The sequence below is a fragment of the Thyridium curvatum genome (assembly GCF_004353045.1).
Source record: "Thyridium curvatum strain D216 chromosome Unknown NODE_33_length_396248_cov_80.180210, whole genome shotgun sequence".
In the NCBI taxonomy this organism is placed as follows: Eukaryota; Fungi; Ascomycota; class Sordariomycetes; order Thyridiales; family Thyridiaceae; genus Thyridium; species Thyridium curvatum.
The window spans coordinates 1-16,511 of NW_022156788.1; the positions used below are offsets into that span (position 1 = coordinate 1).

Below are 16,511 nucleotides of genomic sequence, written 5' to 3' on the forward strand. Positions count from 1 at the left end.
GGTCCGGAGGGGGGGTGGTCCAAGATGTGGGCCTCCGACTTAGTTTTGGTTGATTAGGAATGGGGTTGCAAATGGCGGGGCTTTTCATGGGTGGCGGCTCAATACAGAAGAGCAATACGAGGCCTGATCCAGATCGTTGTCGTATGGATGACCATTCACCTTTAGTTGTTCAGTCCGTGCTTGTGTTTTGTCTGATACAGCAGTGATTACTTCTGAAAGACTGTCATAGTTCGTTCGGGAAGGCCCGCGAGTACTCGATCGAATGGCGTCTGGTCTGCGGAATGATGTTGGGTCACTCAGAAATGTAAATCTTCTCATACCTAGTACTTAAGAGACGCCGAACACATTGAACCCGTAAAAGCAACCCTCCATATCAACTAACAGTTAAGTTGGCCATCCGGAATAATCCGCCGAGAGCCATGCCGCCCGCGACACGAACTCGACAGTTTAGCCCACGTCTTGCCGATATAGCCCTCACCCAAAACCAGCACCAAGTCCTGGCACACCTGGAGTAAATAAAGGTGGTGGCTGCGTCTGACCAAAAGCGGCCCATGGAAGACTCTGGTTCACGCTCAATATTTCACTACTGAGGGTGGTCATCATCTCAGAGAAGAAGACCTTGTCCCCTTCCATCCATTCGAACGTTACCGCCATGACCGCCTCATCAGGGGAATCCAAAACGTCGTGTACCATGTGAAATGATACTTTCTTATTGGCGCCCAACACACGAACCTTCTTGGCGCGACACCGGTGCCGTGCGTGAGTGTAAGACCCCTCAAGAGTTCCAACCTCGACATCGAGTCGCCTCAGCACCTTTTCGTGTGACATGAGCACGTCTTGCGGCGCCATATGGCGGTCTGGAATCCCAATGTAGGAGACAAGGACGCGCTCTCCGATGAGCATAGGTGCGAGCCGCCGCTGAATGTTGGAGACCACATGCTTTGGCAGCGTGATGCCGCTCGAGTCCAGCTGCAGGGCTAGGCCGCCTGGACTGGGCCTAGCGGAAAGGCGCATGACACAGCCGTCATCTTCACAGTCAAGCACAAGTATATCTGGACCCTTCTGGACCGTTTCGGTGGAGACTGACAGGAAGTACAAAACATCTTCCACGTCTGCAAAGGTTTTGTCCCAAGACTTAGATGTGGGCAGAACCAGAGTAGTCGATGGCGTTGGCTGAGACGGTATGAAGGAGTACATGGGAGAATACGAAGACGGAAGGGATCTCATGGTGGGTTGGAACGGAGGTTCAAGGAAGCCGGGGGCGTTTGGCGTGGGAAGGCTGGCCCACGGCCAGCTCCCAGATGATGGGGGATCTTGCAACGAACTGGCTTGCTGCCCAACGTCTGATTTGGCCAGCCATGCTCGATGCCGAACTTCGTTAGCGGCTTGTGAGTTCCCGAGTCCATCGAGCGCATCTGCTAGAATCTCCATGGTCTGCTGAACCGTGTCGTCTGCCAGCGAGGCTCCCTCCGAGATCTGCTGATCAAGGAGGACATGGCATGTTCTTTCCGCGCTTTCGAAATCTCGTACCTCCATGTAGACCTGGGCTTGGCGGCATATAGCAGAAAAGGCGTCTGTGAGGGAACCTCGCTGGGTGAGTTCGTTGAACATGAATTCGTCGAGCTCGTCATCGTCATCGGGAGCCAAAGCTTCTTGTCTTGGGTCTCTAGAACTGGCAGCGGACGCCGGTCGGGAATGAGGCGGGCTCGAAGAACGAAGCCGATTGGAGGCTAGTAGCAGCTCCCCCTCACTTTCGTTCGAGTCTAGTTTCTGACTTTGTGCTGGATTAGGCTCGGGGGGGCAAGAAACCTTTTTCTGCCACATATCCCCAACCTTTGCAGCCAAATCGTCCATAGTGATGGAAGAGCTTTCCGGCACACTGCCCAATCGAGATTTGCCGACGCGAGGCTCGCCGGCTGGAAAGGCTTGTTTCAATTGCTGGGAGTTTTCCCATTTCTCCGGGGCACTTTGCAGTGCCTCTTTCAGAATGTTGGCTATATAGGGGTAGGGCCCGTTCTGGCCTCTTCGAATCTTGACCATCTGCGAGTGGTCTGCGTGTACAGGGCGTATGGTCTCGGTCTCGCAGCGCAGCCGAGCAGACTGCCTGCTGACCATCATTTCTTGCTCGCCGCCTCGCTGCCATTTGCCGTCCACTTGGACGACGGTAGGCGTTTCGTGATTCTCCACGAAAGAGTAGATCTTGATGGAGTTAGCAATCCTAGAAAAGCTGTCGGCCAAGCCTTCCAAAACAGCTGAGTCGACTCGAAGATCCCTAATCAAGTTCTCGTTTGGTTGGCCCTTGACCATGACTTGCAATGCCTTAATGTTGAGACCTCCATGAGGAACGCCAAAGAACAAGATAGACCTCACAGGAAGTCTTAATAGAATCTGCGGTTTGAGGTCCGCCAAGGCCTTCTTGATAATCAAACCGCCGAGGCTGTGGCCGATGAAGATGATAGGTCTGTCGTGCATGGCTGGGTGACTGCGGATGCCCATCAGATCTTGCATGAAACAATTGCTATAGTCGCCGAGGGAGCTCTGGCTGCGGCTGCCCTGGAGAGCTGAAGGATATCCGTAGATGAGTATGCGAGCTTTCTGTTGGAGATCTTTGGGTAGGTAGTCGAGTAGCCACATCTGGCCCCTTGAGTTGACCCACGAGCCGAAAGCATGGCCACTTAACCCTGTCACGGCAATGATGCTGTTTGATTCTGATTAGTATGTCGAAGATGCTACCACGGAATGCCTGGAGGGTGCATACTCTGCCGCCACGTTCCCTTCTGTCTCATTCAGGGGAGTGAAGCCACAGAAGTCCTTGTCAAGCTCGATGCCATTGGCATCGGCATCAAGCCTTGGAACGCCTTCTGATTGATACTCGATTGTCGCGGTGTGCTCGTTGCCGTCCGGATCCGAGATGCTTGGGACGAACGACCTGATGATTACGCGACTCTTATCATCGCTGTGAAAGCATTTCAGTAATTCCTCAGGGGTGCTATAGTCGCATGGAATTTCGTCAATCCGATAGGTCAGGGATCTGACCGTTCTGGTTGATATTGTGTGGTTCATGCTCACATGCAGGGAAAGACGGAGGGTAGTTTGGAAAAGAGGGTAAAGATTAATGGGCGAGAGGACAGTGTGGTAAGTGCGAATGATTGTTCTTGGGAGGTGAGCGAGGACACAAGCGGAGATTTATAGTAATGATGCGCAGGGCAGGCCAAGAAAGACGTCTACCTCTCACGCTGCGAATCGAACGCCGGCTAATCTTAGATCAGGCTGTGAAATGTCAACTGGGCGGTAAAGAGCCATCTGCACTGTCGTATCAGGCCTTGCCAGCGCATTTCTGACAGAAAGTGATATTTTTATTGGCTTGCCGCCGCGGTCAAGATTCTGGGGGCCGTAGCCTGATGATCGATGAGGTTCAGCTGGCGTCACAAAATCAAAATGCCAAGACCCGATTATCCAGTACAAATTCAGAGCTGCACACCATCATTAGGAATCAACTTGACAATTCCTGTTTCGGTGCTACCCCAAAGCTGCTGCGCCCAGAAGGGGGGCGCTTCCTGAACTGTTAGGCTACAGCAAAAAGCCATGGAACCTAGAAAAAGGGTAGGAATCGATTTGCAACCTTTGGCTAGATATCTAGTCGCATAATGGTGGCTGTCATCGAGGGATGCCACGGGCAGCCTGGAGTGATGGGAATCGGTTGAATTCTGCATATGTAGGCGCCAGGCAGTGACGACATGAGGGCCAAGCACTGACAAAGGTCCAAGACCAATATATTACGATGAACAGCATAAGAAGACACGAGCACGCAGAAGCTCCTACCTGATACGGCTGAAGCTCTCTCTCTAGAGTAGAGAACTGAATCGCATATATGGCAGAGATTTGGGCGGCTACAAGGCGAGTGAGGCATTGAAGCACGCCACCATCATTGGTTGCCTTGTTGACCGTAACCACAGGTCTCTCAACGGTCTGCCTAGACTAAGCCGCCACTTTCTATCTCAGGTGGTGATTAACCTAGAACGAGCGAGAAGCATTTTCGTGTGTCACTTTGTGGCACGAGTGTGTAACCATCGGGAGCTGTTGTGACAGCACTCTTGCATGTTAGACTACCCCGTTGGTGCTGCCCACCCGTCCTTAAAGTCATGGCGTTGCCCAGACCCCTTTTTCTCAAGCTCATTCACAGTTGTCTGGGTATATCCCTCATAAACTCGGTCACCCAAGTAGTACTGGTCAGCTCCAGTCTAAAATTGCCGATATGAACTCGTCAGCCGTTCAACTTCTTGAGTTGAGGCATTCCTCTGAGAGGCCTGGTACTCCAAGGAGTCCTCCTCTGTACGGCTCCAATCACAGCAATGAATCGGCCAGGACAATTTCCAGCACTTCTGAGAATGAGGCACCAGGACGCGTGCAGTCTGAGTCGCCAACACGAGTTGGATCACCTCCTGAGTCACCTGGCTCCCGTCAATCGCGGGCGGAATACACAGAAACGCAACGCCCAAAACATGGCTGGTTGTCTTTTAGTCGCGCGAATGATGCGTGGACATATGAGATTGCCAACATGATATTGAGCACGGTTTGCCTCGGAGTTATCGTGGGCATTCTATCTGGTGTCAACGGCAAGGCTCTGTTATCTTGGACACTACCTATCCAGCCTAACTCGCTCATCTCGATTTTCGCCGTTATCACCAAAGCTTCACTGGTGTTCCCAATGGCTGACTGTGCCAGCCAGCAAAAATGGATGCTCTTCAGTGGGAGTCGGCCGAATAGCCTCATTCGATTCGAACAGTTCGACGGTGCTAGCCGGGGGCCATGGGGGTCATTATTACTTTTATGGCATAGACGGCTCGAATCACTACCTGGCTCCATTTTGGCTTTTCTGACAGTCCTAGCCCTTGCTATCGACCCTTTCGCACAGCAAATCATCCACATTTCAGAACGCACAACTCCAGACGATGGGGCTTCTGCTTCCACGTTCCTGGCGCCAGCTTATAATTCTGGCCTGGTGACTTATCGCACTACACCTGGTGAGCCCTCCACGTGCCGTACCGGACCCGAACTCGCTTTAATATGAAAACAGCCCAGCTCATAGCTCCGGGGATGCAAGGGGCAATATTGATGGGGGTCTACGGTCGACCGTTGGGCTGGCCCTACACTTGCTCGACAGGAAGCTGTACCTATCCCGAGATATCAACACTGGGTGTCTGTGGCTCTTGTCAGAACGTCACTGCTCAATGCACCGTTTCCATTAGCCAGGATACTGGCAGTACGGTAAATTGGAAAAATATCACCACTCCGGGCAGCTTCAATCTATCCACCAAAGTCGTAAATGGTGGAGTCCGAGCCCATTGGAAGACGACGCTCACGTCGTCAGCGAGCTTTTATCTCCAGAGTCTTAAGCAGCCAGGACTGGTGAACTTTGCTACATGGAAAGAATCAAAGACCGATACCTGGCAGCAAAATGGGACCACTCACGAATGCAGGCTCGAGTTTTGTGAGCGAACGTATGCAGGATTCAACGTCACCAATGGGACTCCAGTCACACCCACCATCTCAGAGACTGGGCTACGCTGGAATGGCCAACACTATGGCGACAATGCTCACTTATGAGCCTATTCAGACAGATTCCGGGAGCGGACTAACGTACAACATCAGCAGTAATGATGTGACGGTGATATCGAAAACATTGAAAGATCTGTTCACCGTGACAAACTACTCTGAAGATGCCACGCTAGACGATGAGGACGCTGGGGGGTTCGACATCTCTGGTGCAATGTATGACGAGGACTTGGGCAAGCTTGTTGGGCTGGTCGCGCAGAGCATGACTTGTTATATTCGCGACATGAACTCGACAAAGATCCTGGTGCCCGGGACGGCGTTTCACCGGGAAGCCTATGTATCTGTACGCTGGCCTTGGCTATCACTTCCTGCAGCACTCGTGGCATTTGGAGCCATGATGTTAGTCTGGACCATATGGTTCAATAAAGTCCGGTCCGGCCCTGTTTGGAAGTCGTCGAGCTTGCCAGGCATACTGCATGCTAGGGCCGGAGATCAGGCTTCGTCAGATGTGCGGGACTTGGAGAAGTTGAGCGGGATAAGTGATGAAGCAGAGAGGACTCAAATGCGGCTGGTGCGGAATGAGGTTGGAACACTACGACTCAATGTGAGAGGAAGTGATGATTGATCTTGACGTCCGGCTCTGTGGTGGCTCGTTGAGGCTCTGGAATTCGGGTGACGGCGACTTCTCTTTGTGGATTTGGATCTAATAACTAATCATCTGTCTGCCTACATTACCTTTACATAATACCTTCTCTTGAGGCACATGCTCCATCGGTGATCGAACCATACAACTATACCGAACAAATGAGGTTTCAAATCTAGTTTCATCAAGTCATCGCTGGACGTATAGTAAGACATGCCAGGGTCTCCTCATTTCCGGTCCTAACAACCAACCTCAGCATCAGCACTTTCTCCACAGGATATGGTCAGAGCCGAGCAGGGCGAGGGCGGACCCTGCATTCCGGCCGTCGCGGCATACGCGGCATCCAAGATCGTAGCGCTACGTCACGCAGGGACTAGAGTGTCACACGAGCAGCCGGCCCTGAACGTCATGCACCTGCACCCGGATTTCGTGCTGGGCAGCAACGACGTGGCCGCCACGGCGCGCAGCGTCAAGTGCCTGGGGGGCACCAACTCGGTCATGCTGACCATCCTGCTGGGCAAGACGATGGGGCCATTTGCCGGCGCCAGTGCCCACGTCGACGACGTCGCGAGGGCTCATGTCGCATCGCTCGACGCGTGGGCGGGTCCCTGGTGGGAATAGTTACATTCTGGGCCGGGCGGCGTGTTGGGCTCGTGCCAAGGAGGTCGTGCTCGGGGTATTCCCCGAGACGTAGGAGCCGAGGCTGCCCGTGTCTATGGTTGAGATTCCCATCGATGTGAGTCTCTCACGGAGGGGATTCTCGGGATCGAGTTTGCCTGTTTGAAGAGCAGGTCAAGAGTGTGTCCAGATAGTTTCTGGAGCTGCTGTGTGTCAGCCAACACAAGCAGCAAAGCAAAGCCGGATTTCCATGGTGGTGGACGGAGAGCAAACGAGTCAGGAGAGGGTGTAAAACTGGTTATAGTTAATATGCTTTGAAGAACGCATTGCGCGGCGGTTTCAGGAGGCCTTGGTCCACAGTGTTTCTCGTAAGTGCCAGTCATATCATGGCAGCCTCCCCAGATATATTGATTGATTTATCATGGGCAAATCGCATCATGAAAGTGCCGGAAAGATTTCCGTAAGCAAGATCCACGTGCAAACACGCCCCGTCACGCTGACTGGTGGAGCGCTCGAGAACTTGGAAAATAAGCGACCCTGGTGACATCGGCTGCCCTATCACGGACTGGTGTCGTTCGTGTTGGCAGTAGCGCGCATAGCCAAGCGAGCAGAATTGTTACCGGGGGCCGTCTTTGCCCAAATCTTGGTCTACCTGGGCATGCCCACATTCCCGTGCCTCGCTTCTTTCCACTTCATGTACTACAACCAAGCGGCTCCCCCCCACCCATGAAGGAAATCGCCGTATAAGGAAATGTTGCAAGGGACCTCAAATAGGCACAGGGACACACTTACACCTCTGAAACAGATGGTCGAACACACCTTCTGCATGCAGCCTTTGAGCAATCCTTCGCCCTAGAGACGATGAGTACTACCACGGCGACCATCACCGTTACCACCATGACTCTGCCCGGCCCCGCTGGCACGGCTCCACCGCCGACGCCGACGCCGTCGTCGCAGACCGGCACTGGCACTGGCACTGGCATCGGCGCCGCCGCCGCCGCCGCCGAGCAACATCACCAACTCCGGCAGGACCCCGAGCAGACCTTCACTCTGTTCCCGGACCTGCCCGCCGAGCTGCGCCTGCGGATCTGGGACTTCTCCCTGCAGCCCCGCGTCGTGGTCCTGCACACCCGCAAGGCGCACTACTCGGACCCGGACAAGCAGCCGGGCAGCGTCGCCCTGCCGCCCTGGAAGAGCAGCTGCCGCAACCCGGCGGCGCTGTACGCCTGCTCCGAGTCGCGCTCCGTCGCCCTCGAGCGCTACCCCGTCACCATCCCGCTGCCCGGCGAGGGCAACCGCCGCCCGCACGGCCTGTACCTCGACCCGGAGCGCGACACGGTCGTCGTGCTCGGCGACTTTGACGTCCAGCGCCTGCGCAAGCTCAACGACGTCATTGAGATGCAGCAGCTCGAGCTTGAGCCGCTGCGGAGGCGCTACGACGCATACGACGGCCCCCTGTCGGAGAGGCTGGGCATGAAGCGCGCGGGGCTGAGCGCCGCCTGCTTCACGAGCGAAGGCTCCGGCGCCATGCTCGCCGCCTTTGGGCGCACCGCCCTTAGGAAATTCGACGAGGTGGTTCTCGTCCTGCATTTCGAGCTGACGCCTCCCTCCTGGTTCACCCGTGGGTCATGTTCCCTGGAGGAGTGCACGCCGGATAATTTTCAATATCAACGCTTCGCAGAGGGCAAAGGGAGGAGTCTCAGGGCGGGTTCTGGCTGGATGGTCGTCGGCAAGAACCCGCTTAAGTTGCGAGACCTGGTCTTCAAGCAAGACGGGTGGTGAGAGGTGTCCCGTGTTTCCGCGGCGGCCTATCGCATCTCTTGTACATTATCATGCAGCGGATCTTCTTGTTTGTCGTTTCTTGGGATACTTAAGGAAAGCCGGACACGGTCGGTCCTGGTTTATGTTGGTATAGCGTAGTCTAGATCAACAGGTATTGTACATCATTTTTACAGTTGCTCTCGGGCCCAATAAAACGCTTCATGCTGATATTCTCTTGAGTATCCTCTCCCTGACGACTCTGCTGGCCACTTCCGCGCCGGTCTGCAGGGACACGGCCCCGACGATCGCGAACATGGTGGTGGTAAGGACGACGGTCAGACCAGACGACTGGAGATTTTCGGGCTGTCGAAAGAGTCCCGTTAGCACATCTCCTTCCGCCAGAACAGATCGAAAACTCTCATGCGACTCACCAGCCGTGGTTTCCACCGCAGGACACTGTGCAGGCCAACATCTGCGGCCAGCTGTGACAGCTTCTCCTTCGACACAAGATCCTGGGGTTGGTGTACTGCAAGCTTGTCGACATTGGCGAGCGCGGGATGCTCGAAAGGCTCGCGGCCGTACGGGTCCTCAAGCTTAGCATCGGCAGTGGCGGGTGAAGCCAGAATCGAGCGAGTTGCCTCAAGAGCGATGATTTGACGCCCTGTCCCAAGTTCTGTCAGTTTTGGAATCGGGCAGTGCTAGAAGGACAGAGCGAGACCTACCAAAGAACGCAAGTCTTGTGTTGAATCCTCTCCTGCCTCCGTCGAAGCTCTTATGTGTCACGGCCAACCACTTCAGCTCGTCGGGGAGAAGTTGGGCCACGTCCTTGCCGAGCAGGCGCTCGTACATGCGCTCCAGCTTCTCCGGGTCCTCATTGACCTTCCAAATTTGGCGCTTAGGATCCTTCACTACGTTAATCGAGAAGGGTGCCTTCATGCCCTCGGGCGTGTACGCCCATCGCGGCTGGTCTTGGGACGGTGACGCAGCTGGGGATTCGGGGGTTTCATTTCTTCGGGTGACGGTGGTGGAGAAGGAGCGCGTGCACTGCCTCAATCCTGAGGCCTTGCATTGCCTCGATACGACTCGAGATATCCGGAATGCCTGCCTGGGGACCGTGGACGCCATCTTTGCGGCAGTTGCGGAGAAATGGTCGTTGGTAGATGAAGTAGCACTTCGGAGAGAGCTTCATGATATTTTTTGCGGATCCTTTCTGCCAAAGCCAATTCAGCACATGACCACGTGATGGGCGATAAGATAACTGCATTGTGCGCGTCGAGACCACTTTCCTCTCTGGGCTACTCTGTCGCATCGCTAGTCCCCTGTAAAACAAGGGCCAATTTAGCTCAATTAGTGCTAGACCTGCCGTCATCTGCACCTTTGCGGGGAAGCTGGAACCTGTACCTAGTGTCTGTCCTTGGGAGAGACGCGACAGAAGCGTGACGCAAAGGACACCTCCAGAGAAGCTGAGACAAAGCAATTGACGATCCCTTGCCTCAACTTCAAAACTTCAGCCATTGCCTGATTGCTTTGCTGCAGCACGCCATGCCACATCTCTTATCTCTCTGAGCCATCTCAACCTTATTGGAGCTGTCGCCATGGCAAAGACACTCTCAGTCGCGCCGAAGCAGCCGCAGAGCTGCGCAGCTCTGCTTGAGAAGCTGTCGTCCGTCCTTCCTAAGGGCCACCAATTCGGCATCTACCACCTCTCAACACCCCCGACCAAGACCGATGCGCTCTGTCATCCTCCACCCGACCAGAGGCCAGACAGAACATACTGCGAAAACCATTTCCTCGCCGTCACGATCAAGTCCGAGTCCAAGCCGTCCAGCTCCGAGCCGCACGCTGATTGGCGCCCTGTGATCGTCCTCGCCCTCGAAATCTTCATCTTCACCACCGCCTACTCGAGCATTTTCTTCGTATCAAAGGCCGACTCTACCGGCTACCTCCACCTCCTGAATCTCCCCAAGGGCACACCATCTCCGATCCGCGAGGTCAGCTCCGCCTTCCTCGCCTACCTCATCGACAAGCGCCGTCGCAAAGGCATCCAGACCACCGTCAACCTTTTCGCTCGAGCGCAAGATCAGTACCTCTTCCCAGGCAGCATTAAGAATGGCGGGAAGCACGTGCTGGACGACAGGGGCCTCGTCAAGTGGTGGTGCCGGGTGCTGGACCCTCTGCTCGAAGAGCAGCAGCAGAAGCAAGGCTCGCCGTGGCAGGTAGTTAAGGGCTACCTGCTCATCCCGGGCCTCGATCATTACGAGACACGAGCTTTCATACCGCGCACGGCGACCAGCGCGGCCAACTGGGTTCTCGGCCACCCCCTCGAGAAGATCTCTCACTATTGCCAGGAGTACGACTGGGTACCTCCGCGATGCCTGATCCCCAAGTACCCCGACGATCCCAAATCGCGATATCGTGATGAGCTGGACGAGGAGGCGTCGAACAAGGAGCAGAACAGCGGGGCTTGGAGGAGCGTCAAGACTTTGGAACAGTTCTGGGAAATGATGTCCTTTCGACAAGAGTGCTCGAGCGGCCGGATGACGGGTTTCATCTGGGTTGTATTTGATCCAAAAGATGCTGAGGTCAACAGAGGACGTGTTGGGGGAACGCCTATGCCCAATGGAACTCCGGATCAAGCACCACCAGGCACGCCATCGAGAAACCGACATGCGCTCAGCTCCGCGACACCAAAGTCCAGTCCCAAGAAGACGTTTGGATCTCCATCCAAGCAGGCGGACCTTGGCAGGGTAGAACAAAAGAAGAAAGCAAAGGATAAGAAGAAGAAAAAAAAGATCCTGAAAGGTCCAATCATACCTCGGCAACCGCGCATCAAGACCCGGCAGCGCAACTACCTCGTCGACCGCCCGGTCTCGTCAGCATACTACTACTGGCCCGCCGAGGGCCGAGGCCAGAAGATCGTGGACGAATCCGACTACAAGCGGTGCACAGAGCTGCTCCTAAGGCTTGACTTTGCCACGCTGGACAAGGCGGCTGGGAGCACGAGGCGCTGGATCGAGGAGGTTGGCATGGGGTCGCAGTGGGGGCTCGACGTGCAAGGGAAGATGGAGATGCCTCCGGCCGCGCAGGGCAGCGGTACTGCCGCAGGTGTGGTCAACAACCTGTCTGGACTGGTGAGGAAGAAACCCATTGAGGGCAGTGAAGGACAAGGTCAAAACGGCGCTGGCGTGAATATGCTTGGTGCGGGACTCGTCAGAAAGAAGAGAAAGGAGAGCACTGACGGGGCTGAGCCAAACACTGATGGCTCGTCCCATCCCGCCCCGTCCACAGCTGAGGAACCAAAGGTGAACATGCTTGGTGCTGGGATGGTCCGGAAGAAACCCAAGTTGGCATAGGCTTACTTACAGGCTTGGTGATTGGATTGGCGTCTTGGCGGAACGGGATTGGTACGGGTTCTCAAGAGTATTCTCTCGAGAAGAATAAGGTGCTTGGGAATTGTGTGAGGAATTCACAGGAGTACACTGGATTGTTGCGGTCTGATACCAAAACGCGAAGAGTTGCTCTCGCGATCCGCATCAAGGGGCGTTAGGATAGTGCAAGTTTATAGGCTTGTATTGAAGAGAACCAATATCAAAAGAAAACGTTGACTCTATGACCAAACCAGGCGTTGAGGCGTGGTATCTCTGTATGTAGGTAAAAGTAACTCCGGCTCCCATCTAGACCTGTCTTTTTTGTGTCACCGTAAATCACCAACCCCAATCCATATCTATCCCGTGTCCCGGAGATCAAAATGATACAACTGCAGCGTCTACAAGGCGAACGAGGTTCGTTCACATCACCTCTTCTGCCGCTTGGCGTCCCGCGCGTCGCCGTTCTGGTCCGCCAGGCTCCGCAGCTTCTGCTCCACGAGCTGCCTGGCCTCGAGCAGGAGGACCTTCTCCCCGAGCCGCACCTCGACGGCGTCGCGCAGGCGGCTGTCCCCGGCGGCGACGGCCTGGTCGAGCAGGACGCGGTCCTGGTCCGCGCTCGTCTCGTACTCGGCGAGCCGGGCGTCGAGGGCGGCCTGCGCGGCCGTGAGGTAGATCTCGTCGCGGCGGGTCTTGTCCGGGACGGACTCGGGCCGGACGTGCTTGACGGCCTTGAGGAGCATCTTGACCTGCTCGTCCATCTCGTGGGGCAGCTCCGTGAGCACGGCGGGCTGGCCGCTGGCGGCACCGGCGGGGAAGAGGCCCGTGGAGTCGGCCTCGTCGAGGTTGCGGTCGAGGATGAAGCTGTCCTCTAGCTCTTCGGGTTCGATGGAGTCGGCCTATAGGTGGGTGGAGGTTAGTACAAAAGCCTAGCGGTAGATAGGAGCTATAGGGGTCGTGGTGATGGGCATGAACGTACGATTTGTGTCCATTCTTGAGGGGAGAGGTTGATGAGCGACTTGAGGGACGCGAACACCGAATCCCATGACAGCTCGGCCACATCGTAACGGTGATGCCGGGACGTGGTGTAGCCATATCTGCGGAGAAGCTCGCTGTTAGGCAGCGGGCCGTAGTAGTTGAGGATCTCCTCGCCGGCCTTGATAGGGCGCAATGCGGTAGCGGTCAGTGCGTCCTCTCCGTGGTTGATGTGTGCCTGTGATGCGAGTCAGTTCCAGCTGAAAGCGTCTCATGTATAGTCAAGATTGTCATTCTTACGTTGAACTCGGCATCGGCATTCAGGATATCCGCCATGGGCACCATGCCCATCGTAGTCTTGCCCTCCCTGTCCTCAACCCACTCATCATCCTCATCCTCTCCGCCCCTTTCCTCGTCCTCGTCCTTGTCGAGGTCAAACGCATAGGCCATGATGGTGCTGCCCATCCGGTGAGCGAGAGCCAGGAGCTCGTCCTCACTGAGCCTGGCGCCGGCCCCGGCGTAAAAGACGTCGGCGTGCTCCTGCACGACGGGCAGGATCTTGCTCCTGATCATCGAGTCGGCCTCCTCCTTGCCGACCTTGGCCAGCACCGAGCTGGCCTGGAGCTGCCGCAGCTGGTCCTGGGACCAGAACATGAGCGTCTCGAACTCGGTGGGCAGGACCTCGAGGTAGGGCTTCCAGGGCGAGGCGTCGCCGCGCAGGTGCTCGTAGATCATGATGAGGATGAGCGAGGTCCACGAGTCCTGCGAGCGGTCCTCGTGCTCGTCGTCGGCCTCGCCATCCTCGGTGGCGTCGGCCGGGGGCGCAAAGACGGCGGGCAGCTGCCTCACGACCTCGGAGGTGGAGGCGCAGATGATGCTGCTGCGCGGGATGGTGAAGAGCACCGTGTCGGGCTCGATGTCGGCGGTGGCGACTGCATTAAGGTGTGGCGCGTGTGTGTGAGCTCTGATCATTCATGGAAGTGTCTTGGCGGGTGTATGTGTGGCTTTTAAGCTTACCTATGCCGCGTCCAGCGTGCCGGGGCCGCAGATCCGCTATCCTGATGTGATCATGGAAGGTCGCGCCCGGCAGGGACTTGAACCAGTCCTGGAAGGCCTGCGACTTTTGCGCAAACGCATCCATCTTGTCTGCAGTGGTGATGGACTGACGTGCTGGGGTTTCCGGCGCTTTTTTTTCCGTGTATGAGAGAGGAAAGTTTGGTCTCACCTCACTCAACACGCATAGATGAGAAGGGATTGAGAGACACGGGTACCTGCGAGGGAAAATGCTTTGGGCCAAGTTACCTCAGAGCTAGCCTGTATCGCGTGCTTTGCTATGGGCAGACGATAGTGTGCAAGTAGTTTTGGCGGCCATTTCCTGAGCTGAAAGTCTGCTCCGAATTTTGCTCTGATGCAGTGGGTGGCTCGTGCTTTAAAGTGGGCAAATGTCTTGGCATTATTCCCGTTTCTGGCCAAACAGCTTTGCGGATTTTCGGCAGTTCCCTGACGGCCAATACTGGCCATCACCTGGATAGCTGCAATTTGAACTCTTGGGCTTCGAGTTGGTTGTCGGATTGGACGACAGAGCACGAACTGTGTGTTGGTTGCTCAGACTTGGTCGATAATCCCATGCATTTTGACAGAAACAACCTTCCAAGAATACAAAATCTGTCCACACAGTTGGGAGTTTATGGTCTGGGAAATTAAATAATCCGCCCTCTGATTCAGAGACCACCCCTTCTGAGAACCAATCATTACCATGGAAGAAGTCCAACCTTCTCCACGATCTTGCCCGCATCAGCATCTCTATGGCCCTCGGCCACGCGCAGCAGTCTCTGCCCACCCTCGCTGGGATGGGTCGCGCCCATCTCTTCATATATCTTCCCTTTCAGTCCTCCCAGGTCCGTGTTACAGAGGCCGGGGCTGACGCTGAAGACCTTGATCCCGTCCGCCTTGAGCTTGTGGTTCCAGTCGAGCATCAGCATGCTCAAGGCCGTCTTGCTGCAGCGGTAGCCTATTGGGTCAAAGTCGATCTTCTTGGGCCACCCGGCTGGCTGCGGCGGCACGGGGAAGTAAGACTCGGCAGCCTGGGTCATCTGCGACAGGCCGGCGACGAAGAGCAGCCGAGGCTCCTTGGCCTTCATGAGCAAGGGGACAAAGGTCCAGGTGACGACGTTGGTGCCAGCCACGTTGACATCGTAGGCCTTGTTGAAGGACTCTCTGAGACCCATCGTCCCTTGCTTGAACTCAGTGTCATATGCGGCACCTAAGTAGCATACGTTAGAATGCCTCCTTTATAAGATCTATTCAACATTGGTCTTACCAGCATTATTGACAAGAACATCGAGATGACCATGGGCCTTCTTCACAATCTCAAATGCCTTCTCGATCGACTCATCACTGCTGACATCAATCTGGAGCAGCTCGACCGTGTTGGTTGAATCTGGACATTCGGCTTTGACCTTTTCAAGGGCAGCAGCACCCTTCTCGAGGGTCCTGCTGCCGAGATAGATATAATAAGAGTTTGGTGATTGGAGGAAGGCTTTGACGGTTTCAAATCCGATGCCGGTATTGGCACCAGTGACAAGAATGATCTTGGGAGTCATTGTTGGTTCTTGCGTAGATGCGAGGGGTAGAAAGGGCAGTGTCTTGAAGGAGTGAATTGCGTCTTGTCACAGCCGATAATTATCATTCACCGATGGATTTCTGCCTTTTTATAGACATTCGACATGCTCTCTCGGACTGTATCAACACCCCTAACGGAACTCTACTTGTATCTGATAATTGCATTTAATACATGAATAAGTGGAGCCGGAGGCAATTATTCAATAATCGAGGCGGCAGCTCCTAGCGGACTTAGGTCAACTGCAGGTCATACCGGATTTAATTGAATAACTCGGCGTTAATGACAATTGACGACAATCAGATGTCACGGGATTGTTGTACGTGACCAATAACGACAGAATCGATCAATGTCAGGTTGTCTTCATCGACTTGTACAAAAGGCACAAATCGTAACATGTGGGACAGTGCTCGAGCAGTATCTGAGTCTTGTCTTTACTTGCCTCACTGGAGATCGTTGCCTATTCTGCGGGGAAACCAAGTGATGCCCAGGGGTTCGTGCAATCCTGCGGGAAGTAGTCATCGTAAGGTTCAGAGATTGCTAATGGCTTTCACCGCTCTGGCTACCCACTCCGAGCTTAAAGCTCCGATTACAGTCGGTTTGATGAACCTGGTCAGAATTAACAGAGATTACGATAGGTCAGCCTCCCTAATAGTTTGCGCAAGAAGAACAGGGTTCGGATATAGCTATGGGGCGTTTGCCGTTGGCATGTTGTGGCAGTTCAGTTGACAGCAATCGAAAGAAAGGTATATAGAAGTGAATAACACCCTCTTTTCTTCTCTCGCTTCTGGAGCATGCCATAGTTTCTGTTTGGCTCCGTTTACAAGATACCGACAACAACACAGCTACTCTGTATTCAATACCATGCGCTTCGGCACTGTTCTCTTACTGCCATCCCTGTTCGCAGGGGCACTCGCCACCGTCTACTGCGGGTGCAGCAACGGCGGAATCAGCGGCGTTAATCAAAAGCAAT

At 55.0% G+C, this 16,511-nt stretch overlaps 8 protein-coding genes across 8 annotated transcripts; 4 read left to right on the top strand and 4 right to left on the bottom strand.

Annotated features, from left to right (window-relative positions):
* Positions 1-474: 474 nt before the first annotated feature.
* E0L32_005963 (uncharacterized protein) lies at positions 475-3,063 on the bottom strand (the record flags this gene model as incomplete). The annotated part of the gene is made up of 2 exons (XM_031140542.1): positions 475-2,698; positions 2,759-3,063. 2 exons carry the CDS (start codon positions 3,061-3,063, stop codon positions 475-477), a joined length of 2,529 nt encoding a protein of 842 aa, XP_030995203.1.
* A 1,192-nt stretch (positions 3,064-4,255) lies between these two features.
* E0L32_005964 (uncharacterized protein) lies at positions 4,256-5,071 on the top strand (the record flags this gene model as incomplete). The annotated part of the gene is made up of 1 exon (XM_031140543.1): positions 4,256-5,071. One exon carries the CDS (start codon positions 4,256-4,258, stop codon positions 5,069-5,071), a length of 816 nt encoding a protein of 271 aa, XP_030995204.1.
* Positions 5,072-5,458: 387 nt separating this feature from the next.
* On the top strand, positions 5,459-6,820 carry E0L32_005965 (uncharacterized protein; the record flags this gene model as incomplete). Its single annotated transcript, XM_031140544.1, has 2 exons — positions 5,459-6,160; positions 6,476-6,820. The coding sequence occupies 2 exons, from the start codon at positions 5,459-5,461 to the stop codon at positions 6,818-6,820; spliced, it is 1,047 nt and encodes a 348-aa protein (XP_030995205.1).
* Positions 6,821-7,678: 858 nt separating this feature from the next.
* E0L32_005966 (uncharacterized protein) lies at positions 7,679-8,599 on the top strand (the record flags this gene model as incomplete). The annotated part of the gene is made up of 1 exon (XM_031140546.1): positions 7,679-8,599. The coding sequence occupies one exon, from the start codon at positions 7,679-7,681 to the stop codon at positions 8,597-8,599; it is 921 nt and encodes a 306-aa protein (XP_030995206.1).
* Positions 8,600-8,797: 198 nt separating this feature from the next.
* E0L32_005967 (uncharacterized protein) lies at positions 8,798-9,703 on the bottom strand (the record flags this gene model as incomplete). Its single annotated transcript, XM_031140547.1, has 3 exons — positions 8,798-8,941; positions 9,010-9,239; positions 9,301-9,703. 3 exons carry the CDS (start codon positions 9,701-9,703, stop codon positions 8,798-8,800), a joined length of 777 nt encoding a protein of 258 aa, XP_030995207.1.
* Positions 9,704-10,173: 470 nt separating this feature from the next.
* Positions 10,174-11,931, top strand: E0L32_005968 (uncharacterized protein; the record flags this gene model as incomplete). The annotated part of the gene is made up of 1 exon (XM_031140548.1): positions 10,174-11,931. The coding sequence occupies one exon, from the start codon at positions 10,174-10,176 to the stop codon at positions 11,929-11,931; it is 1,758 nt and encodes a 585-aa protein (XP_030995208.1).
* A 440-nt stretch (positions 11,932-12,371) lies between these two features.
* E0L32_005969 (uncharacterized protein) lies at positions 12,372-14,059 on the bottom strand (the record flags this gene model as incomplete). The annotated part of the gene is made up of 4 exons (XM_031140549.1): positions 12,372-12,842; positions 12,923-13,156; positions 13,219-13,850; positions 13,936-14,059. The coding sequence occupies 4 exons, from the start codon at positions 14,057-14,059 to the stop codon at positions 12,372-12,374; spliced, it is 1,461 nt and encodes a 486-aa protein (XP_030995209.1).
* A 610-nt stretch (positions 14,060-14,669) lies between these two features.
* E0L32_005970 (uncharacterized protein) lies at positions 14,670-15,521 on the bottom strand (the record flags this gene model as incomplete). The annotated part of the gene is made up of 2 exons (XM_031140550.1): positions 14,670-15,181; positions 15,239-15,521. The coding sequence occupies 2 exons, from the start codon at positions 15,519-15,521 to the stop codon at positions 14,670-14,672; spliced, it is 795 nt and encodes a 264-aa protein (XP_030995210.1).
* Between the last annotated feature and the right edge of the window lie 990 nt (positions 15,522-16,511).